Source organism: Meleagris gallopavo, chromosome 2, assembly GCF_905368555.1.
Source record: "Meleagris gallopavo chromosome 2, MGAL_WU_HG_1.1, whole genome shotgun sequence".
Taxonomy (NCBI): Eukaryota; Metazoa; Chordata; class Aves; order Galliformes; family Phasianidae; genus Meleagris; species Meleagris gallopavo.
Window position 1 is genome coordinate 51,573,914 of NC_139405.1, and position 25,220 is coordinate 51,599,133.

General features: G+C 39.2%; 1 protein-coding gene across 3 annotated transcripts in view; it reads right to left on the reverse strand.

The window, feature by feature from the left end:
* Positions 1-25,220, reverse strand: part of PHACTR2 (phosphatase and actin regulator 2) — a 120,567-nt gene that overhangs the window by 10,288 nt on the left and 85,059 nt on the right. For 2 of the 3 annotated variants that reach the window (XM_085217150.1, XM_085217151.1), the window contains exons 4-10: positions 24,483-24,641; positions 14,369-14,605; positions 10,551-11,082; positions 8,924-9,123; positions 7,536-7,692; positions 5,780-5,835; positions 424-485 (exon numbers count right to left, since the gene is read on the reverse strand). In XM_085217150.1, the coding sequence (XP_085073276.1) occupies positions 424-485; positions 5,780-5,835; positions 7,536-7,692; positions 8,924-9,123; positions 10,551-11,082; positions 14,369-14,605; positions 24,483-24,641 (1,403 nt within the window). The remainder of the gene's footprint in view (positions 1-423; positions 486-5,779; positions 5,836-7,535; positions 7,693-8,923; positions 9,124-10,550; positions 11,083-14,368; positions 14,606-24,482; positions 24,642-25,220) is intronic. The other variant, XM_085217152.1, reaches the window with a different exon arrangement.

The following is a 25,220-nucleotide window of genomic DNA, read 5'->3' on the forward strand; positions in this document are numbered from 1 at the left end:
GGGACAATGAGCAGAATCCCACCTGGAGCAGCCACGACTGCTTGATGCAGCCAGAAGGGTGAAAGGATGGGCCCACACAGCTTTGTTGCCCTCTCTGCTGCCCTCTCTGCTGCCCTAGGGAGCTCCTGAACATATCGGACAGCAGTGGTCATGCTTGCAGAGGAAACCCCCAGGTAACTTCTTTCCCTTGATTACATAGACAAATATTAAGCATGGCCAGACTGTATGCTTTCCCAAGATATGGGAAATTGGAATGAATGGCGTCTCCTCCTAAAAGGATATTGGCTTGTATTGCTCTTTAAACAGATTTCAAATCTGGAGGCATGACTATTTGTAGTAATGTATGTCCACTGATTATTCAAGTCTTACGAAAAAAATGATCCTATGTACACAAAAGCACAATACAAAAACTTACGTCATTACCTTTCTACTGAGTCTACGTTTTATTTCCCTTTTGGCTTCCTGTTCCTCTTCTTCATTCTTCTCTGTTTTTAAAAGAGATAAAAAGCAGTGAATATTTAAGCATTATATCAGCACATGGTTATTTCCCTTGGTTGAAAGCTTCGGGACTTCAAGTTTTGGCTTGCATTTCCTCATATTTTATGGTGATCCTGCACACGTTCTCTGTTTTTAATTGTGTGTGCTCTCATTTCTTTTTCATAGCCTAATTTCCCTGCAATTCTGTAGATTGAGTCACCATGATGGATCAAGAACATAACAAAGAGGAGGCTTCTGATGTTTCCTTTCTGCATAACAGCAGGCAAGAAGTACCCTGAAAAAGCAGTCTAATGTTTCAATTACTTGAATGAGAACAGAATAAAATTACATGTGCATTTTCTGAAAGCATTTGGGCATGAAAATGAAACGAATTATTAATACATTTCTGAACTAACCAAATCTGGTTTCTTAAGTGCCAGTGACAAGAATATTAATAAGGGCATATTCAGATGGACTCAGCATTTTTTTAAATTGATGCATGTTCTGAAGAACATTATTTGTATTATTGGTCCACGTCGTGATTACAAGCAAGCTGAACTTTGTTGTGGCTGAAATACACCACCTGGAAATATTTGCAGCATTCTGATTCTGGTTTATTCAAAGTTAGAGGTTGTGGATTCCAAGTTGTGATTCCAAGTTAACTACAAATTTAAACTTCATTTGACCATCGTGGACACAGCCAACCAGTATAGACAAAAAGGCACTTTTAAATCCCAGTGTGGCTCAGCTACGGCCAATCTGCTGTATCAGTATAGGCAACCTGGCTGCAAAGAGGTTTCCATGTTGTGGCAGGTATTCTGGGGGTAACACCACGACAGGTCACCTTGTGGTACTTGCACGTGTTCTTTGCTGACTTGAAGGTGCTCATGTAAGAAGAAACAAGGGAACGGGGAAGAGGGAAAAATGATAAAAAGGCAAAAAGAAGAAAGTGAAGACAGTAAATAAAAGGCAATGCCAATCTAAGAACTGCTTTAGGAGAAGATCCCAACCCTAGATTTCCATCAGCAAGATGCAGTCGTACAGGCCTGTGGCCAAGATTAGCCTGGGTCTGTTGTTGATGGTGATTTTATTAAAACATTAAAATGCAAAAATAGTTTGTGGTTTATCTATAGCTTTTCTCTTAAACTACAAATAAATGGATGGCCCGTTTCCACTGAGGAACTGTAAACTGACAAAAACTAAAGAATGCAGACATAACATACTGTTATTTGGAGACTTTTGTTTAAACATAATGTCTTTGCTACCAATAGACACGATAACTGAGGTAATTAAACACAAATTATGATTTAAGGGTTCCATTCAGCTGTGATTTGCTTGACATATAAATTTTTTGTCCTTTCATGAGTCCTACCTCTTATACAGAAAATGCAACTGCATATGTGAATCACTGGATACACATATACACAGTTACACATTCAAGTTTTTTCTTCTAGAAAGAAAACTCAAGAGCTAAAGAAAAAGGACTGAAATCTGGTGGCTGCTGTTTGTTAGCATTTTGAATCCATTGTTTCTCCAGCCCCTCATTTATGGCACTGACAACTCCCCCTCATTCCTGCAATACCTGGAATTGCACCTCTCCAGACTGCTGAGTGTAACAGTGCTGCAGAAACACTGCCTTGATACAAATTCTTACTAACACTTAAAATGTGATTTAATCTTTTAAAGTAGAAGTTTTGCTGTAATGATAGAAGAAGATGCATTGCACCAAAATATGAGTATAGACTGGGAGAGGAATTCACTGAGAGTAATCCTCTGGAAAAGGACTTAGGTGTCATGGTGGACAGACAGCTCCTCTTGCAGCCCAGAAGGCCAACTGTATCCTGGACAGCATCAGAAAAGTCGTGGCAGCAAGGAGAGGGAGGTTATTGTCCCTCCCTGCTCTGCCCTTGTGAGCCCCCACTTGCAGTACTGCATCTAGTGCAGCACAAGAAGGATCTGGAGCTGTTAGGGCAAGTCAAGACGAGGGCCACAAAGATGATCAGAGGGCTAGAGCACCTTTCTTATCGAGAAAGGTGAGGAAGCTGGGATTGTTCAGTCTGGAGAATATAAGGCTCTGGGGACACCTCACTGTGGCCTGCCACTACTTGAAGGAAGCTTATAAACAGGAGAGAGATTGACTTTTTACACAGTCTGATAGTGACAGGACGATGGAGTATGGCTATAAACTAAAGGAGGGGAAATTTAGATTAGATATTAGGAAGACATTATTTATCCAGAAGGTGGTGAGGCACTGGAACAAACTGCCCAGAGAAGTTGTGGATGCTCCATCCCTGGAGGCATTTAAGCTAGGTTGAATTGGGCCCTGGGCAGCCTGAGCTGGTGAGTGGCAGCCTTGCCCATAGCAAGGTGGGTTAGAACTGGATGGTTTTTAAAGTCCCTTCCAACCCAAGCCATTCTGAGATTCTATGAATGCGCTAATAATAATGGGGCTCATGGTCTTTCAGGTATTGCAGAAAATCCCACCCAGACACCAAGTGATAGCTGCAGCTATGAATTGACTCATTCATCCAAACAGGAACACAGTGACGCACAGAAGCACCCTTCTGACTGGTTTCAGTCAGTTTTAACAGCAGATCTGATCTATATGAAGTGGAGAAAGAAAGCATAAACACAGCATTCCCAGCTGCAAGTCCCCTCAAATGTCCTGCTGCTGAACTGGCAAAGCACCAGCTGAGCAATCGCCTTTCTCTTGCAGTAATCTCTGATCAGGTCTCAGCAAGCTGGGGTTTCCCTCCTTCCCTGCCTGCAGCTCTTAGGAGATGCATAGGCACACAAGTCAAATGGGGATTTGATTCCACAGTGAAACCATTTTATTTAGTATAGTGGTCTCCGAGTTAAAAAACCCAATGATAAACTTAGAAGAGAATCTGTACATTATTGCTTCTGCAACCTCTGCCATATTAAATCCAGCCACCTTTCTCTTCTGCGGGACATTTGCTTCATAGCAGAGTGGGGGGGAAGAGAAGAGAGGAATTGCTCTGCCTGAGGACTGTCCTGGTCTTGACCAGAAAGCACTCCAGGAGCGTGAAACCAAACTTTCCACTGTGTCCCTGTGGGGATTAGCTATGTTTAGACTTTTCTGTGGGCTTGCTAAGGAAAGAGAAAGAAAAGACAAACAAAGTTCTTGCCTCTTGAAATGCTGCAGAATGCAAGAAGCAGCTACTCTTTCCTGGTTTTAAAAGCAAAGATAATCATTAATATCCCCTAACCAGCACGAAGGGCTAAACCCTGCTTTTTACAAAGCCAGCACTGGCAAGTGTGCAGGTGCACAGAACAAAAACTTCATTGTCCTTTATAGATACAGGAAAAAATACCATTATCTTAATCCAAAACTTCTGGAAGAATAAAAAGCTTCTTTGCCACAATACTATAAATACTACTAGCTCAGAAATGTCTGTATTAAAAATACAGGACTTTATCTATTCCTTCAAGTGGACTCTTGAGTTATCATAACTTTGTTTTAGTATGGGAAGACTCAGAAGCCTGGATAGTTTTATCCAAATTGTTTTTACAGAAATCAGCCTGCAATGTCTTGCCATTATATCCACAAAATTTTTAGGAACTGGTTTATATGGTAATATTATCAAAACAGAACTTGCAACATTGATTTCTTCACTTTAACTGGAAATACAAAAAAAGAAAAAATAAGGACTTTTCCTGAAACTCTTGAAGGATTTGGCTTGAACTTAAGCCTGAAATAAACACTTGGATCTTTGCCACTTAATATAATCTCTAATTCTGATAAATACCACTCAAAACAATGGTTTCCTTTAGCTGCAGTTTACATATGAGCAATAATATAACCCCTTCTCCCCACTCATTGCTTAAAAATAGGAGGAAGGAAGCTTTATGAAAGAAACCCCCACTTACTCACAAAAGTTACTTACAACAACAAAGGCATCTAAGACATGTAAACATTTTTGAATGATCCTCTGTAAGGGAATGTAACCATTTTAATAAATAGTATGAAAGTTTAATATGAAAGTTTTAGAGCTGAAAAAGAACTTGCAGTCTAAAAGGGCTCTGGCCAGAGTGCCATCACAAACACTGGTTTTTCTTGTATTTTGCTTTGCTTTTTAAAGATTAACTTGAAATATTTTATATTTCTGCGACAAGCAAAAAGCAGATTAAGTGTCTCAGCTTTTTTTTTTTTTTTTTTTTTGTCATTTATAAGTCTGCATTCATAGAATTAGATGCTGGCTTAGGCTCCAGCATTTCTTTTTGCTCTCCCTTGTCCCTTTTAGGAAAGACAAGAGGGAATGATACCATGCTACTGAGGAAAAGAACAGCAAAGAGGCATGGAGTGCAAAGCGCTGCACTCTACCAAAAACATCAATAAATAAGCTGAAACAGGAATAGAAATCTATTAACTACTTTCTAGTCTTGAGATTCTTATTGCAAAATCAGTGCTCAGAATAAGTAATGGTAAAAGTGATGTTAAATACACTAAGGTACACTACGCTGGTAGTTCAGTCATCTATGGATCAGCTGGACAGAGAAGCTGGTGTTCCCAGCTCAGTGGCCGTATCCTGGACCACTGAAGATGTTTTTGAATTACTTTTCTCACATAGTTCAGCATGAGCTGTTTTTTACCTAAAAATACCTTTGTATTTCACAATTTATCTTTATTATGACTGTGTGATCTACAGGTTAAGAAATTACGCTCTTAGAAAATCCATTCACGTTATGTATTGGACTGGAGTCCCTTAAGCCCTCTTCTGTGCACCATAGTGCATAAACAGTAGCTTCTGCTTTTCAGCAGGACATGACACTCTTACTTTACAGAGCTTCCACAGAAGCAACAGAATTTTATTAGCACAAACAGTTGCCTAAAAGCCAATAATTATTACTCCTCCTTGATTTGTAGGCCTGACCAGGTGACAGCGATCAGGCCATAAATTCTGTCCACTTTTCAAATTCTGCCCTTTTATCCAACATCCAGCTCCTACTGATATTCCCTCTCCCTTCTCAGAAACACTAGGTGGAAGTTTAACCAGCCTATAACTACTTATAAGGGGTATCTAATTCATTCCCGAGCTTTGGGACCAGCTTCAAGAAGTGGGTTGGTGACAAGCAAAACTCGGCATCTTGAATGTATGCAATTTTCACAGCTACCATTCCAGGTTAGTATACAAGTCTAGTGTTGACATATTATTTTCAAGAACATCAATTTTTTCCAGTTATGGATCTAACATGAGAGTAACAAACATCATATGAATCCAACATATGCTGTTCTCACTTTCTAAGTAAATACTAACTTAAAGCTGAATAAAATACTTACGCTTCAGGATATTTCTCTGCTCTAGCTCTTCAGTTGTAGGCCTCTGGCTAAGTCTCCTGTAAGAGCAAAATAAATGGCTCATTTAGAATCCAAATCACAAGTTACAATTTAAAATGCTGCTTATGTCCTTCTTATACAGCCATTGTCATAAAGCTATGTGGAGGTATTCAACAACAGGCAATTTCCATTCACAGTTATAATACTAGTGCATGTAACTTCCACACTGAGTAGGCATTTAACATTTATATTCTCACCACTTGAATATAGAAGTGACACTTGCACAGTACTGCAGAAATCGCACCATCAAATTTAAATTTCTCATTTACAGCTGTAATTTTATGAAAGAATACATACACTTCTTTAGTCCCTAGGCATTCTAATTATGATAAGTTGTGCAGTCATAAGATTGTTCTTAGGTATTTTGAATGCAAAGGCTATTCTGTTTTTCAGCACAAAAATTGCATGCTGCAGATGTCTTAGAATTCGAAAGTTCTTTTGGCCTCTGCTCCACAAACGCCACACAGTTCACTACAGATCATCTACGGCTCCAAAAAACCATCTAATTCAAAGAACCCTTAGCACATTCACAAGACCTGCGTACAAAAGGGAAGACCTGGGGGATGCTCATCATCATCAAACAGAAACTCCACACTGCAGGAGGGAGGTTCCTGACCCAACACTGGCAGCACTGTGGGAACAGGGCTTCTGCTGCTTTCTGCCACCTTTCCACCATATCTCTGCTGCCAGATGCTGACCACAACACTAGGAATTTTAAAATGGGATGCCATAATCTTGATCATAATCTCAGACCTGAGCGCAACCCTAGTATTGCACTGCACACCATAAGCTTTTCATGCCTGTTATCGCCTGTCACTGAATATAGCTACATGGTAAAGGTGCCAGCTGGGCAGAACTGACAATGCCAGACAAGAGAGTTCAGGGTAGAAATCAAAGAGCAGCTTGTTCAGCATCAGCCCCACGGGAAATACAGATAAGTGGGATGTGATTAACAAAGCTGGAATCTGGTTAGGAAAGCAGTGATAACAACCAGGCTTCTTTATTAGCAGAAGAAAAATGTCCCTCAGGCCCTACGGAGATGTATCCCTCTTATAACTATGAAATGAAATAAATTAGTTAGTCATCCAGTTCACAGAGCACTTCAGCCATGTGCTATGTTCTGGGGCCAGGCTGCTGTGCTTCTGTACTGGAGGAGCACTGGCTGCACTGCCCAATATCTGGAAATCTCTAACAAACACAGGACATCCTCCAACTCTCTCTGGATAACATTTTTGAGTGCAAGAGAAACAAGAACAGGCCTGGGAAAGCGTAGACATATTGTATTCTCTTCTCAGAGAAATATAAAAAACAGAATTAACACTTCAGAGGATTTTTCTTAAGTTTGTAAATACAGGTGATTTTTTTCTTCTTTTTTTCATGCAATTATCTTAAGTGCTGTAGGAATTTAAACTATGAGAAAGATACTCCTCAGAGATGAAGTAATCTACCCTAGTAATCTACAAAGTCAGTCTATGTTAATTTCTTTTGTTGGAATCAGTACGCAAGTAAACGTTTTAGAGAACAGGGAAGGGACAGAAAGCAGGAACATGCACAGGCACACACCGTGTGTACGAAACTGACTGAGAAGGGGATATGTAGCTCAAGTCCCTGCTAATCACAGACCCTTCTGAGTTGGAAGGGACCCTTAATGGTCATGTAGTCCAACTCGCTAAAGCCACATTTACTCTGCAACTGATACCTCACAAGCTTCGTTCCAATCTGATGTCTGATTTCCTGCCTCTCCTCTTCAGATGTACGCTGCAGGATGTTTTTGTCTTCTAATTCTTTCTTAGATGGTCTGTTGCCAAGTTTGATAGCAAGAGTATCCCTACGACGAATTTTACTTGCCAAAGAGCCTGAGGAAAGGAAGAGGAGGGTGGATTTAGTTCATTCATGCTTAGGTTACAGACACAAACCAAGTAAGGACTTTAATACTTCCCCAGAGCAGCCTTGTTCCCACATGCAGGAAAGGAATTTTAATTAACATCAAAAGGAAAATAGTTTCAACTCAGCTCACAAAAATAAAAAGTTGGAAGACTTGGTTGAAAAAGCTAGCAGCCAGAACAATAGAGGAATTTTAGAAGGATCATTCGTTGTCTGTGAAGTGATAGGGCAAAAATGACAGATCTACATTTACATGTCTTTGAAGTATGATACATTACAAGTTGATTTATTTACCTACTCAGTACAGTTTGCAAAATGCTGCTCTCTTTCTTAAACTTTTAACGGTTTAGCCTCATTATCTTATCTTGTCCCTCTTCCTTTTTTTTTTTTTCCTCTCTCTTATGTCACTTAGTTCTTGCACAGTGCTTTCTATACTTAATTGTTTTGTTAACTAAAATGAAAAATGCAGTTTAGAAAAATGCCCTGAGTGCTTGTAAAATATTCTAGGCAGCAGCCCCAGGCACTGAAGCAATCCCTTTGTCAGTAAGACAGATATAGTAGGGACAACAGCTAGCATTAGCATCAGCCAGCTCTGGAAGCAGTTCTGTTGTCTCTTGATATTCTGAGGGGGCTACACACATCCAACAGTGGCAGACCTTGTCACACCCTCTTCTTTTGCTGAACCTGCTCCCCCCATCTCCATTCCTACCCATGCAATGCTTAAACTGCATGGGCCTCAGCAAGTTTTTGATCACAACTGTCTGGGAGTGGAGAAGCATTTACCAGCAGTGGTAAAACTTAACTATACATAATCATTTCTTGAAGCTATATGTGCCTCTCCTCACTTTGCACTAACAAGTATCAAGCACGCTCATATGTAATATGTAAAAGATAGGGAGCAACTGCTTGGTAAGATGCCCTGCAGCAGCACTGCATCTTGGAAAAGAATCACCCACAGAACAATGTGCTCGCAAAAGCTCTGCCTTAGTCTTTGCTCTCCTGCAGGTCATAACTAAACAGGGTCAGCTACACAAAACTCACTTAGATGTAGGTGTCTTTGGACTGTGCGCAAGCAGTGAGCTCCAGTTTAACAATCTAGCAACCACAGATACTTAGCAGGTCCTCTGAGCCAGCCAAGGACAAATGTATACACCCTGAGGTGGCCACCCCTTCCCCAGTACACTCCTTTTGTTAGGGACTTACTTTCAGCACTCGCATTATCATCATCATCATCGTCATCATCATCTGTGTAAAGTATGGGCCCATCAGAATCAGAGTCACTGCCATGGCTCTCTCTGCTGCTTTCACTTTCAGCAGCAGCAGCAGCATCAGAAGTCCTCTCTGCTGGTTCAGAGTGGGTCTGGCCAGCTGCCTTTGCTTCTTGGTTGTCTTTGCTAGCCAAGCTGTTAATTCATAACGACACGATGTTACGTTAATTAAGGCAGCACAGAACTCAAACGGGAGATGGACTATAAAAGCAAAAATGAAAATAAAAGTTCTGTTGTTCACACTAACTTCTCTCTTTCTAAAATCATATGGATGTACAAGCTATGCAGTGTATGTGTATGCACATGGGTGTACATACCTATATACGTGTAAGTATGTCAGGAAGAAAGATGCGGTCTGAAATGATGAGCTGCAAAGTTTTAATAAAGAAACATCACTGTTCTTGCTTATTTCTTGTGCGATGGGACCAATAGTAAATAAAGGGTAATGAGAAAAGCAGCTCATAAAGTTGAGGGTAAGAGGAGTGAGTCAGAGAGCAGGCAGGATTGCAAAGTTTCCTGTTCTGGATGAAAGACTGTATTTAGTGCAAATACAGTTTTATTACTGATGAGAGCAAAATGTTCATTTCCATCACTGATGAACATGGAAATGAGCAGCAGAATTTCCGTCTGCCGTGGGAAAATCCTTTTCATAAACGAATGTGTGATCAAGGAGAGAAGCAGCACAGGAATGTAATACTGGCACAGATGTACCAGCAAGACTTCCTCTATCTAAAGGAAATTCTCTAGGACACTGTTATCTTTGATTAAATCCTCGTGGGTTGTTATGAAAGACACTGGTTCTTTTGACAGGGAAAAGACAGATTAACATCAGTCATTTTCTTGCTACCGACTATTTTGATTAAAAAAATGTAATTATGAACTTGTTCTTGACTAAACTTTATAGTATCTGAGACTAAGAAAAAATATTGGGCAGTGGCAGACTTACTAACATTTACTAGCCAAAGTCTAAAACTATCATGAAGCCTACAAGTAAATTCAGCTACTGAATTGAGAAGCTTTAGCAATGAGATATTTAATGATATTTACAAAAAAGTACAACAAAACCAAAACAAACCACCTCATAATTCAGCATCCTTTCTTGTTTGCTTTTATGAGAGAGAAAAGAAAGTATTATCTGAGACTAGCTGAGCAGTTAAACACAGGGGTCTTATTCACAGAATCACAGAATAGCTTGGGTTGGAAGGGACCTTAAAGCCCACTTGGCTCCAACCCCATGCCATGAGCAGGGCTACTATCCCCCAGATTGGCTGCCCAGGGCTCCAACCTGACCTTGAACACCTGCAGGGATGGGGCACCCAGAGATTCTCTGGACCATCCGTGTCAGTGAAACAAGGCAAGCTGTATTAAGCCAAGCAATAATGTACTTGGCAGATGATGAGAAATGACACGTCAGGGAATCCTTCAGTACTATACGAGAATGGCTCTAAGATGCAAAGAACAAATTGTGCTGACATGCAATGTAACACTAGAAATATGGCTCCCTCAACTGTAGGCTTTGCTATTTTTTAATAACAGCAATGACTTACCAATGACGATCTCACCTTTTTGTGTCCTCTCCACTAGCTTCTGGACCACTGTCTGGGGTTGTATTGCTCAAGCCTTCATCTGCGCCTCGCTCAGCCTGAAGAAGAGGTTTACTATCTGATCCGGGAACGGATGGATCTTGGGCATCTGAGGATACAATGAGTTGACCAGCTGCAGAAGTAAAAGGAGGTGGAGGTGGGGGTGGGGGTGGAGGAGGAGCAGTGATGGGAGGAGGGGGGACAACCAGCTTGCTTGGTTCGCCTACATCCTCTGTTTCAGAAATTACACTGGAAGGTTGCTCAGGCTCAGATTTTTCTGCCTTCACTTCCAACTTGTTGGTAGTGGCACCTGAAGGGGAAGAGGCAGCCCCATCTGGTGCTGTTCGTGGAGCTGTTTGTTTCCCAGGCCTTTTCTTGCCCCTGGGAGTTCCTGATGTGCCTGATTTGCTGGAAGTCTCTTTAGAGGCTTTGGGATGAGATGATGTGGACGAAGTAGATGGTGATGAAGAGGACTTGGAGACTGGTGTTTTTTTAGCATGTGAAGCACTAGCTAAAATAAGAAAAGAAAAAGCATTTTGCAGTCTTGTAACTGTACAATTCTTGCGTCTTTTTGCGTTAGTTGACTTTTGTGCTGATACTTTAAAAAAATGAAAACACACACTTGAGATTTCTATAATCCTTCATCTATATGCTTCAAATGAGTAAATACTGAACAATATGATTTTCTGTACATCTTTCAGTGGACAAATCAGGATCCCTGTGGGCATCAGTTAATCACATTTCACAATGTTCTTTCAAGTTGTGTGTTCCTAGCTAATGGCAAGCAGCAGAGGGCCATTAAAACAAGATGTACTTTTGGGTTCAGCTGGGTACATCCATTTAACAGAGGCAGAAACTACTGATCTCATTCTGCACAAATGACCTCCTGAAGCAAAGAGGCACTAAAGACCTCCTGTGTGTACTGGAGCTCTTAGTCTTGCCAGTGACCAACTCAGCATTGAAAACAAGGTGACACAAGACTTCGACACTTGTTGCTAACTAGTAAGTAATGTTGCTGTCTGCTGCTGTGATACTTACTATATTGAAACACACATGGTCAGTGTGCAAGATTGCAAGAGATCAGTTAGACTGGTATTCTCATTTGCATTCCAGTCACATTTCTGGCTGCTGTGTTGAAACAGCCATCATGTGGACTGGGAGCTTCAGACTTTCAACTTACATTTAAAAAGCAACAAAAATGACAACCATCTTACAGTTCAGTCCTTTTCATCATAATTCATCCACCTCAAACTCTTCTGCTGTAGTAAAAATGATTAACCTCAAGAGCACAAGTGAAAGCATTATAAAGTTGCACAGCAACCTCGAAGCTAAGCTTATAGAGCAGAACAGAAAGCTGTAAAAGAAATCTGCTGAAAGGCCTATAAGCATTTAAACAAAAACAAAACCCAAGCAGATTAGGATAGAACCAAAATACAGATACTCGCACCAATAAGCTCATGGTACAAAAATAGCTCTCATAGTGATGCTGCTCTCAGCCTCAAAGAAAATGGAAAATAATTCAAAAGACACAGTATACCATTCTCTTCTGCAGGAGAACATTATGGTTTATAAACATTTAGAGAGCTGTGCAGCTTTCAGTACATCGGCAAAAATCTGCAAAAACTCACGGCTTCAGGCAAATCACTGTCCTTATGTGCTACGAGGCCACTCTATAGCACAGGATCTATTGATACTTGCTCTTATCAGTCACGTCCACTACAAATCACTGACTTTATTTACCAGCAAATCAAAAGGAAACAAAGAAATGTTATAAGCAATAGTTCATAATTGCAGTGGAAATAAATAGTGGCTCCAACCTGCATATTACTGAGCAGAAACCTTACTGAGTAAGTGGATGGTACTAACAAATGGCTCTGGTTCTGATTCAGCAAAGCACTTAAACACAGGCTCCAATCAATGAAACCAAGTTATGTGCCTAACCTCAAGAACTCCAGCACAATACAAATACACAACCACACTATAATTATTACTGGGAAAAGTTAAAAAGATGTTTCCATTGAATGAAGCCTTACATTGTTCTTGGAACCTTTCTGGTCTTGCAATCAGAAACAGAAAGAATTCTCCCAGAGAAATTCTCCCCACACTTTGACTCAAGTCAGTAGTGCTATTGCTATTATTGCTTTAAACTGGGCTGGTTAACAATTTCCTATCAAGTCCCTTTTTCAGTAGAAAACTTAGATTTTGATTACATAAAAAAGCTGATGAATATTATTCAATTTTGTGCAAACATTCATGCTTATGTTAACACTCATCCTAACTCCACTATTTCAGTTAGGAAATCTGTTGAGTAACTTCAGTTCCTCATATTCCTGTTCTCCTTCATGGGACTGGATCACTGTATTCACTTTCACAGGAATGTGATAAACCTCAAGTATAAAATATCACCCCCAATCAATTCTGTTTATTAAGCATTGCAGATGAAAACAATATACCCAGCGCTGAAAGAAATTATTCATAGAATATGTGCTATTTTGTAAAAGGGGCACATTGATATGTTTTATATCCATGTGATCTCAAGTATCACCTGAAATTTCAGCAAGGCTACTAAGAGACAAATCTGGAATTTGAATGTATTTTAATTAATGAACTGAGGTATCTGAGAGCTTGTTACTGGTCAAAAGCCTAAACACTTTTCTACCCAGTGGGTTGTTCTGTCTCTGAAAGGTCTGCTGTTACAAGGTTCTTTTAGCTGAGAGTAACAGTTTTCCATCTGAAAGTGAAATACAAGCAGCAAATTCTGGGTTTTCAAAATATTTATTCTTGTGGCCTACTGATGTAGAAGGGACAGTTAATACCAAGTTAATAGGTAGTTTATGGCGAAGTTATTATTGTAACTTTAGCATTCTTGCAGTGTTTTCAAACAGTCCTCTTCTGTATGCTTCAAATACAACACTTGCCAAAATGTACAAGTTATGAAGAAGTATACTTGGAGAGAAAACTGGAGGGACTGAAGGACTTTGGAAGACTGAAAGAGGATTGAGAACACAAGGTTTGTATAAGTTGGCCAATGCATATATGTACTCAACTCATCGTAATATTGTTTGCATTCAAATTGTATTTGGATGATTTCATTTTGGTCATTGTCTAAATCACAACCACTCGAACTCAAGTTCAGTACCTGAGAATAGCTACATAAAATCTAGCATAACTGCAGAAATATGGTTAAAATGTGCAGTGATAAATACATTTGCTGTGTGCCTGAGCATTTTCCCTTTTCAGTGTATATTTATGATCACATGAAGTCATCAACAAGCTCAGGAAAGCTTGGCCATCTCTAAGGAGCTTTCTTTTTTCAGATCAAACAACTGCTACTCAATAATTTTTAAAGATATCTTCATGGTTTTGTTCTCTACCACTTTGAAAACTTGTAATCTTGTCACATTGAATGGAGTAGTAGATATTTCCAGCAGGTTACAGAAAAATCAATAGATTTACTTTGGGACAGTTCAGATGTATTTGTTTTCAAAAGTCACCTCTTTCCTTGCCGATCCTTTGATAGTTCTCTGAGTCATTTTATTGCCAGCACTTGCACGTCAACTGGGAATTCAGTATAGTCTCTGTTGTGCTTGGTGTTGTGCATACATTTGTTAGACAGCAAAATGATTCATCTGAGGTGTTTGCAGACAGCAGAACCAGAGCTCAGTGAGATGTTAGCTAAAAACATCAGTGGCATGCTCTTTAGTAGCATAGTTAAGTACGAAAGCAGAAGTCCTGGTAGGACCAAGCCTTCATGCACATGCACCCACCATAACTGGCACTGCCTGTGCAGTACTCACCTACTTCTCGATTTGCACTGTGGCTTGTTGGCTTGGGAGGCGGGAGAGGAGGCTGCTTAACAGGAGCCTTTCCCTTTTTTTTAGCATGAGGTGCTTCATTACTCTTATGGCTGGTGGTGGTAGAAGCAGCAAGAGCATTTTTTGGTGGTAGCGGAGCTTTTTTAGACTTAGGCTTAGACTTGGGTAGTGGTGGAGCATGGGATGCAGTTATTTCTGAGCAGTGATCAGTAGTGTTCTCTATGGGTAAGAAAGTGAACAGAAGCCAACTGACACAGACACCACAAACATTCAACAGCAAGCTAGACAATGACTACTTTTGCTGCTTGATCTCTTGGGAATCAGGAGAGACTTCTTCACCTTTTCTCTCTTATTGAATTACTACTTCAGAAAAAAAGAAAAAAAAAGTTCCCACCTGTCTCAACTCAAGTCCTTCTCATTGAAGACTTTTGCCCAGCACTCCTCTCAATCTTATCTATTCCAGACTTCCAAGGATCCTCTTTAGTATCCCCAGCTAAACTGCTGGCTGCAAACTAAGCAAGGCAAATGCCATTTGGTAAAAAATTCCCTTAGATTTTTTCTAGTTCTCTGAAATCAATAGGCTATAAAACTCAGATTCATGTAAATGTGAACAAAGCTGTTCTCTCAGCCACAGGTTCAAATATGGCCATGCAAGCTGAAATTTTCCCTGAAGCAACACATTTTCCTATGCTGCAGCCTGCTTGCTCACAGAAACAGCACCTTTATTTCGGTATCTTCCCCAGGGTATTTCTACTCTTTAACTAAATTAAATAGGATGTCATTTGGCATGGGAACGCTCTTCCCTCCTGCAAGTCCTTTAGGTGTTCATGTAAGACTGCAGTTTCAAGAATCAACAGTTACTCAGTCAGCAGAAATCTGGACTTTATCCACATTTCATAGTCCAATAGGAATGGCTCTGTAGAGTGAAACAAGTAACACAGGGGATCCAGTGTCCCTGTCCTGTGCACTTCACAAGATTATACTGTGGAGTAGCTTCAGGCTAGTTCTGTGGGCTGCATGTCCATATGTGGGGGGAACTCAACAAGTTCTTGAATGCAGCTTTGTGTTTAATTTCATCCAAGGGAACTTTGTGTGCTCTGCAAATTGAAGACAGATAAGTGGGAAGGATCTGGAAATTCACTTCAAAACAGCAAAGCTAATGTAGTTGAGCCACTTATATGCAACTTAAATTCTGCAACACAAACTCTATGGTGTCTAGACTATAGCTGGTAGCCAGATGGGAATCCTTCTTTATTCTGTCACACCATCTCTGTGCCCGTTTGGACTCAAGACAGTCTTTCCACACCTTGCAGAAAAAAGTATTTTATAGAAGTAATAGCATACCATCAAAAGCATAAAAGCTTTACTTGCATGTTATTATAAACTACAATGCTCAGGGAATGTAGGAGCCAAGCATATATCAAAAAGAACTTTAACGACTTCTTTTTTAGCACTTGAAAGGAAACCAATTCACTTACTTCAGTACATTCCCACAAGAGCCTCACTCTAACACACATTACATGGCAGTTCCTTGCTCTCCTGGCCATTCCCTGCCCTCTTCCTTCCTATGTAAAAGATTCCCAAGAGATAAGCAGTATCTTTTCACTGTAAGATTAGTAGATGAAAAACAGAAACAAACATGTTGGACAACATCAACATTCCTTATCTCAGAAACAAAGCCTTTTCAATCTCTAGTTTAAGGCTTGTTAACATGAACCTGATGCATCACCTCTGCAATTATTAAAAGCAACATGCACACATAACTCTTTATCAATCAAGAGAATTAATGGTGTTGTTCTCATTTCTTTCCAGCCTATATAATCATAGGATAAACTGTTTTTGCTAATGTTATGCAAGAACTACTGTTTTAGAGCTAGCAAGCAGATTCTTTCAAGCACCTTGTACAATATCTTTGTTTTCCTACCTCTTTCTCCTGGACCAGAGAAAGACTTTGGAAGAAGAAAAAAACATATTCGTTACACTTTGTTTTCCTCTTTTATAGCAAATGGTACCTCCTTATTAAACTCCACCTACCTTCATTCAAAGTTGAAAAATTGATTTAATTGTGAGAAAGCAAGACATTGTTACATTTTAATTCTATTATGACAAACATGGCAAGAAAAGATAAAATTTCTATTTTGAAGATCTTGAAGGACATGATCAGAAAGAATTTTAAGTGTATACCATTCTTTTTCCTTATGGATCCAGCATCCTAAAACTCTACTTACTAACAAGAATCAGTTGAAAAACTGTGCATTTATACATTGTCACCGTGTTTTGCTTTAAGTCATTAATACAGAAAGTGTTAAGAATGATAACCTAGTACTCTATCCTCCATATTCTGAAGAAATGCAGGAGAATTATTTAGAATCTTAGTCAACTTACATTCGACTGCTTAACTGATTAAATAATGTGTCACAATATGTCTTATGTATTAGTAAAAAAGTACAAAATGTGAGGCTACATCTTTACTTAGTTGCAAATAAGCATATCTTTCTTACACAATATTTTCAGTCTTCTATAGAAAAATAAATGAAAATTATTAATGAAAAACTAAATTTGAATGTTTCTTCCAAATCAATGTCTCTGCTTTCAGATTTCAGTTGTGATTAAGCTGGACAATTTATGTAATATCAATTTTAACCCCATGAATACTGGGATATCATCTCTATCTAGGGCAGTTCTTTCCATACTGTTAAACATATTATACCAAGGTCTGGCAGACTCTTTGCACAGCAGAACTCGATCTGCTTGGATAGTTACAGTTCCTTTTGAGCCTGGGCTATACTTTGATCACATACATGCCTTTTTCTTCACTTGATCAATGAGTCTTCTTGCTCATATCGATGAAGAAGTCTGTGATGAAGATAGTTGCTCTTGCCGATTGCTTTGACTATATAATTCCTCTTGGCATTATGTTACCTTTGTATTTTCTGTGTTATCTTCACTTTTTTTATCTCACCAGATAAATCTGATGGCCTTCAATGTCAGTTTCATCCCGCCTAACCTGATGTTTCTCATTTACTTGAGATACTGATACTCAGTTCTCACTTGACCAGCTTTTGTCACTAGCAAGCCAAATTTTGAAGCAAACACATTTAATTGCTTTTCCCTTGCTGCTCTCAGGCTTGGAAGACTCTCCATGTAAACATTCACAAAGATATCTCTCTTCCTTCGCATTACAATCTGTTGTGATACCAAAACTAACAATTTTTAAGCTGTTGGCATTGTATTTATTATCCTGTCTAGTCTCCTCTTGTTTTTCAGCATCTAACCATGGGATCCTCTCTTTTACTACAAGCCTACTGGGAATTTTTTTTTTTTTTTTGTATTCATGTAAGACACTATATAATAAATTCCTTGTCTATGCATGAGTACTGTAGAAATACAAATAGTAGCTAACAATGGCAACAGTGGAATACTCTTGCAGAGGGAGAGAGATGGTCTGATGTCTGTAGATGCTTTTGAGATAAAATTGTGTTACAACCGTACCTCTCTAGCATGTCCCTGCTTGAATATGGGCCCTTGTTCTAGATGCTTCTTCTTTCTCATCAGGTTTGTGACTGCCAAATCAAGGAGCCACCTGAATCATCTCAGTCCATCTATTTGTCCCCTCAATACCTCAGAATCAGCTTCAAGGTATTTTTATTGCTATTGCTCTTCCTCATCTAGAAATCTGTTCATCATGAGCAGGACATTAAGCAAAAAGTCACCAAATGATCATCAGATAATAATAATAATTTTATACACTTCATCAAGACATCTTCTGTAAAAGCAATTTGTTGTATTTTTAATAAGAAAGCAAAGCAAATGTTAATGTCTTATTTAAGCATTTAGATCAATAATATGTGCATGTTTGGAACAATTTTTCCAAAGGCCAGATTTTCAGGAAAGCTCACTTTGAAATGGGATTTTCTCGTTCCCAGAAATTGTGATTGAGGCCAGACTTTTAAGAAAGCTGTCTTTTTACATAAACATCTAAAGATAAAAAACAAACAAACAAAAAAAACAAAACCATGACCAGGATTACAAAATACTCAGTGTGCAGCAGCTCTTGTGGAAACTTTCACAGATTTTCAGGGAGATTCCAGTATGCCATATTCACTGGAAAATCAAATGACTTATTTTGGAAGCTAAATGCTCCACTGTTCCTAAGCTGTGGACTAAATGGTGGTTCTGAAGATCTACAAAAATCCTTGACATAGTCTCAGAAAACATGCACAACTGGTTTGTATTTTTTCTTTACTTTTGTAAATTTCTGAGTCCAAACTTTTCTACTACAGGATTTTGTCATACAGTACCAAGGTTTTTTGATTTCTACAGCTAGAGCTGTGATATGAATCTAGCTCACAGACAGTCAGTAGTCCTGCATTATAAACATGTAATCTTTATCAGCTGCAAAGCACTCTTCTCCTGGAAGATGAGCACAATTTAGAGGAGTAACACTATGTAAAATGGAAGATGGAAATAAGGTATAATTTGTTGTTTACTACAGGGTAAACCCCTCCAAAATGAAATTAAATAATAGTTTTGAGAATCAAGAGTTTCCTTTCCAGCCTATGCAGAGAGCTGTATTATGATTAATCAAAATCCAGGAAACTGTCATTCAGAAACATGGGATGCCAGACAACACAAGGTGTCTTTTGTCTCATTTTTGGACTCTCTGACTGTGCTGGTGCAGGTGGTCAACTCACACAAATCCTTTCATAAATTTTAGACTCAATCATGTTCCACTTTTTGTTCATGCTTTTACTACTAAAGCTCTGTTCAAGAAAACACCTATTTTAATTGAAAGCTTCCTTTAATTTCTAGTCCAAATGTATTTCAAGCCTCTGTTTATTCCTTTCTATTTGTGCCAGCATTGTCCTTCATCCATAGTCTCTCCTGGCTATATACCAATTTGTTACATTCACCAAATACACTCAAGACTCAGGCTCTGTTTTGCTAGGCTGAACAAGAACAGCTGTCTCACAACCCTCTGCATTAATTTCAGTTTTGAATTCATCCTTCTTGAAGACAGATGAACAGATCTGTATGTCTGCAAACTTCCAGCTTTTGCTTACTGAATAATGTTAACAACACCATGTGCAAAAGACCCTGTAACAGAGGAAGGGTAGAAACCTGAAGGAGGGAGGAAAAAGGGGTAGGTGTAACGTTTGACATAAGTAACCACATTAAATTTTTGTTGTTTCCAAGATAATAAAGGAAAAAAAACCAATACAAAACAAAACAAGCACATGCTGATTGCTCAACTGTTGCGTAACATGTAAGCTGTTAAATCAAGACAGAATATCTGTAACATCTTCACTGTTAACTGCATATTTTTACCTTTTCTTGGTCTATAAGATACTTGGAAAGCGAGCAGACGTAAATTTCCATATTCCTTTATACTATCTGTATAGATATTTTCAAACAATTCAATGATTAATCTGCTAAAACCATGTCTACAATTTTATTCCTGCAGCCACATTAGGATTTTTTTTTTTTAATAAATAGGATTTTTTTTTTAAATAATGAAAAAAACAAAAACAGAAAACAAACGGCAGCTTTACAAATTAGGATCTTTCCTCTGCCACTCACATTACGTGGGTGAAAGCCTACATCTCTCATGTCAGTCTACTGGCAGGAGCGTGCCTGGCTTGGCTGACTTACTGGATGATTCCTGCCCAAACAAAGCTTTATCTAGAGTACCTTTCCTTTTAAGAAAACTTGGATTCAGTCTCATTAACATAGTTCAGGTGACAAATAGAAGATAAACTATTCTTAGAATAACAAGTTGTAGGCCAGCAAACAACTCAGCTAGACTGAGACCTACAAGTAGATTCTTTGGGAGTCAGGCAAAAAAAAACACCAATAAACTTTTATATATGGTGCACATAACAATGATCTACAGAGCTGAGGGGTGTAGGAAGCCAGTTTATAACACAAGAGAGAGGAAAGTTTGTCTTATCTCTCACAGTGAGTGGTTCGCAAGATTGATCTGCTGAGAGATTCCTGTATAAGGCCCTGGAAGATGGAGGCTACTACTTTGAATTCAGCAGTTGTTGCTTGTTTGGTGGGTTTTTGGTTGTTTTTTGTTTTTTTTTTTTTCCACTTAGGGGAAATAAAGGAAAGGCCTCTGAGAAAAGAAATTCAGAAAATTTGAGTTTAAAGAACATTCCCTTGAATGCGAATTAGAGTGTTGGTCAGCAAGTATGCATACTCATAAGATCAGGGCCTATGACTCCAGCTTTCTTTTTCTGTTTATGCATGAGAAAAACAGAAGATTAAATTTAAAGGTAGATATAAGAGACAGTGACAAAACGTAGGAGAAAGAACCTCTGAACTAAAACTTAAACTAAAAATTAGACATTTGTCAGCTCTCAGGTTAGTTATGCTGTGGAGGGAAAGCACTATACAGATGGGTTCTATTAATTCATTTGGAAACAGGACTAGAAATTGTTTCCTTCACTGAAATACGTGAGAAAACCTAAGAGGACCTTGGGTCTGCTATAAATGGTATTGGAACATTTCAGAAGTTTATGTTCCATGACACCCAGAACACCCAAAGCACCCACGAGAGAGCTCTGGCTTCCTGCAGTGCAGTTATTTATCACTCCTACCTGACTGATGGTAGGCAAAATGAAACTTTTTTTTTTTTCCAAGTAGTGTATCGCTAATGGTTACTGAACCTTCTTCACTTTCAACTACTACTTTCACTTCTTCAACTTAAGTTAACAATGAAATTATCTACCAGAATCACAAAAAGACTTAACTTGCCACATCAAAAAAGAGTAAGATCAAAGTTTACAAACAACTCAGCTACAAACTCACGGTTCTCTGGTGTATCTTGAATGCCAGAGACATCTTGGGAAAGCGTGAAGGAGAAAAGGAGCTCTGACACAATATCAGGAGGTCTTACAATGTTCAGCAAGCATACTGTGCCATCATGCTATGTCCCTATGTCTATAGTGGGAAACAGCTACAATTTTGATATCTATTCTACCCATGTTGCTTTTGCTCTTCTCCAACACTCTTGTAGGGTACAAGAGGAAGAAAGAAGGGGATCCATGGATCCTCTATGCAAGGTTCATAGGGAATGCTCCTCATTGGGGACCTGGAGCGCTGAGGCCCACAGGGGCTCTTTAAACAAGTGCCATTGATCAGGAGCCCCGGTATGCCAGCACAGTCCAGCCTGCTGGCCAGACAGGCAGCACGTACTCTGGCACGCTGCCTGCCCACGTGCTGCTCTGCATCCCTTCCAGCGTGCTCATAGAGAATGGCTACAGTTGAGCTCTGTGTTTTCAGCAAAAGATGCTAGTGACTTGTAGTCAAAACAAAACCAAGCTAAGGAAAAAAAAGTATTCAGAACTCAACCTAGTACAAATATAATGTGAATAAACAATCCAAGAAAAAGATCCAGGGCTCTGCTTTCCCATCTGCAAAGCTTAATAACTCAATCACCTGTTTTTGTAAAACTTAATTGCTCAATCACCTGTATCGCCAGCTTCTTATTATGTTGCCATAAAGGAGAAATTTCCTTTTAAACACCCTGTTTGGATAATTGACGTATCATAGCTACAAAAAGTAATGACCACACTATGAAATTTCCAAAGGGAATTTTTTCCCCAAACACAGAAGATACTCGTGAGTAGAAGGTGCAAAATTTGCAGGGATGCTTGGCAGCACAGGGAACAGCTTTCAGGCTGCTACTTCACTCACTTTTGCTTAACTCATTCCTACAGTTTGTGGCTGAGCCAACTGTTTTTGCCCTGTAGATACTGCACTTCTGTGGCTCACGCTAAAACATTTTTCCTGTGACTTCTTTTAACTCCAAACGCATTCCCTGCTCCATGACGCACTGCTGCCAACTCTTACCGCTTGACCACTGTGCCTGCCACACTTGGTCTTTTTAAACTTCCAGCATCAGCAGTCATCATCCTATTTAAGCAGGAAGCTCATTTTCAAGACCTGTTTGAAGCAGAAAGCAAGTAAGAGCTACCACCATTTCATAAAGGAGTTTTAAAATAACCTGATAACTTTCAGGGGCTGAGCTGCATTTTTTGGAACGCTTTGATTTGGCAGCAGTTTGCAGCATACTGTACTGCTAAACAGCAGGAATTATTGCTGTCTTCAGGTCTTACAAACATGGAAAGTACAAAAAACTTCCTGTAAGATTTACACATAGGAATTTGTGACTCTAAAAAGACTAACATCAATCTCTACAAAAACCATTTTGAACTCATTGCTCGTGACAGTCCAGCTAGTATTCACTCCACCTATCTCAGTTCTTCTGACAGAGACTGTGATCTGGAAAAGCAGCATGTGTTACAGTCTGACCAGAGGACACTGCCAGGTATACCCATAGTCCTGCCACAGCTCTGATTTTAATGCTCTTTGAGCATCAAGATAATGCTAATGCAAACCATCACATCAGTGGCTTATTTCTCCCCCTGCCAGTGGGTGTAGGTGTGATGCAGACCTACTGTAGTTGCCATAAAAAAGCACTGAAGTCTACACCACCAGGTGAGAGGCATCTGCAGGCCCTACTCTTTAACAGATTCACTCACCTTCTTGCTTAATTTGTGATAAAGTGATAGCTAAATATACCTTGGCACTGAGCCTACTCTTATACAGCAATCATTTCAAATTTCTTTAAGGTCAGCACAATAGAGAGAGCTGAATGAAATAACGTGTTTGAAATAGATACTGTATCTTCCCCTTTTCATTACAGTTCTGCATTCTGCAGCATCAGCTAGATGGGATTTCAATATTTAGAACTGTGTACCTCTAAAAATATGCCCCTTAGGAAAACTTTCAAGACCTGACAGGTTCAGAAGGCTGTATTTAGGGATGCATAAAATAACAAATGATCTGACCTAACCCCAAAATCATTTTTAAGGAGCTTTTCATGGCTTTTGCAAATCTTTTTTCCTGACCCAATACACATCTGGTTCTAGTTGACACAAAAAGATATACATATTTAAATGTCATGAAAAAAAGCTAATTATGTATTTTGGGCTTGTTGGGAGACAGGAAGTACTAGGAATCTTGTAAGAAGTGCAGTTCTCCTTGGAAATCCAGCCACTTCTTACACAGTCAAGTGACTTACATAGCTCAGAGAAGAATTCAAATTATTGTATTAGCCAAACTGACCCTCTCATCCTCCAGAGGCTCATTCATCACTAGGTAAAGGTTACTAGGTAACATTGGAAATACTGGTCTAACAGCCAGCCATGAAGTTCTTGGTCTTTTGTATCCTTGCTCTTTCCTCTAGAAAATCCAATAGATGGAGCAATATTTAAGAACACTCACTTTTTCTTTCTTTCTTTCTTTTTTTTTTTTTAAAGTGAAAAGAAGTAGTCCAGTATTCAACTACTACAGAAAGAGGTTAAATGCAGCATACCCCTGTGATTCCACTTGAGTTTTTAACTTTTCCTTATCCAGTCAAACTTTGTTACCAAAGTGAATCTGAATGAAGGTAACAAAACTAATATGGACCTTGAGATTTGGGGCACAGTGAATATTTAACAGGATTTAGTGCATTTTATCTATAGAAAATCACATAGGCATAAAGTACATTTTCCATAAATGACTTGAGTTCAATTTGTAGTAGCAATATATTCCCTTGAATATTTCTGAAGAGCTGGAATTTAAGTGCTTAAGAGGTAATGAAAACCAACGGGAACGAGCTGCTGAAGTAATTTTCAAAATGACACACAGTTTTCAAGTAGATTAAACACTTGAATATTTAAGCTATGAGCCGCTTCTGCAATGGTATTGCAAGGTGATGCACAAGCACTTTATGTCTTCTTTCACAAAAGGAAAACCTGGAACCAAAGCCTGCCCACATTTACAACAAAAGGTTCACAGTGAATTCAGAAACATCTATGCATGTATTTTCATGCTCATACCATGCTTCTATTTGTTACCTTACTATATCCACAGTATGCCTACCAGTGATGAAATACCCATGTTTTGCAAGTCTATTTTCTTGGCAGGTTCTGCTGGCATCCTTGTTGCAGGATAGAGCTTACAGCATGTATTGGTGCTGATGGAAGAACATGTTAGTGTTTAAAGTAGGTGGGGAAAAAAATTGATAAATGTGTCCATTTACCTTTTTGATCTTCTTTTTTTCCTTCTGGCCCACATGGTTTCTCTGACAAAGCGCCATTATCTCTGCTGGCTTTTACTGCATTTTCTTCCTGTATGGTTTCTTCACCAATAGCTATGGTGTGTCCGTTTGAAGTTTCAAAATTTACTGTTACATCACCATCTGAAATAAAAATTAAAAAGCCAATGTCCAAATTAACTGCTTGCTTAGCATTTATTGACAATACGCATCAACTCTCTGCTTTCAAGTTACCATGGAAGCAAAGCAGAAAAGATTTACTGGAGTGTATAATAGGCTCTGAAAAGTAACTCTCTAAATGATCTCCATAGGCTGCCAGGTCTTTGAGTGGATATCTTTGCAGTAGTGAGCTTATTTTCCAGCTCCAGCTTGAAGGCTCCATCTTCTGATATGAACTCTGTACATGTTAGCATCCCATAATCTTCCTGCCCACATCCTTTATAAGGAAGTTTTTCACACAGAGGGTGGTTGTGGATGCCCCATCCCTGGAGGCATCCAAGGCCAGGCTGGATGTGGCTCTGGGCAGCCTGGTCTGGTAGTTGGTGACCCTGCACATAGCAGGGGGGTTGAAACTAGATGATCATTGTGGTTCTTTTCAACCTAGGCCATTCTATGATTCTATGATCTTGGTTTACATAGCTTAAAGACATTCACATGGAACACAATGTATAGATAGTGTGTTTCCAAAGGTCTCAGACCTGGACATGCATAGAGTTGCAGAGC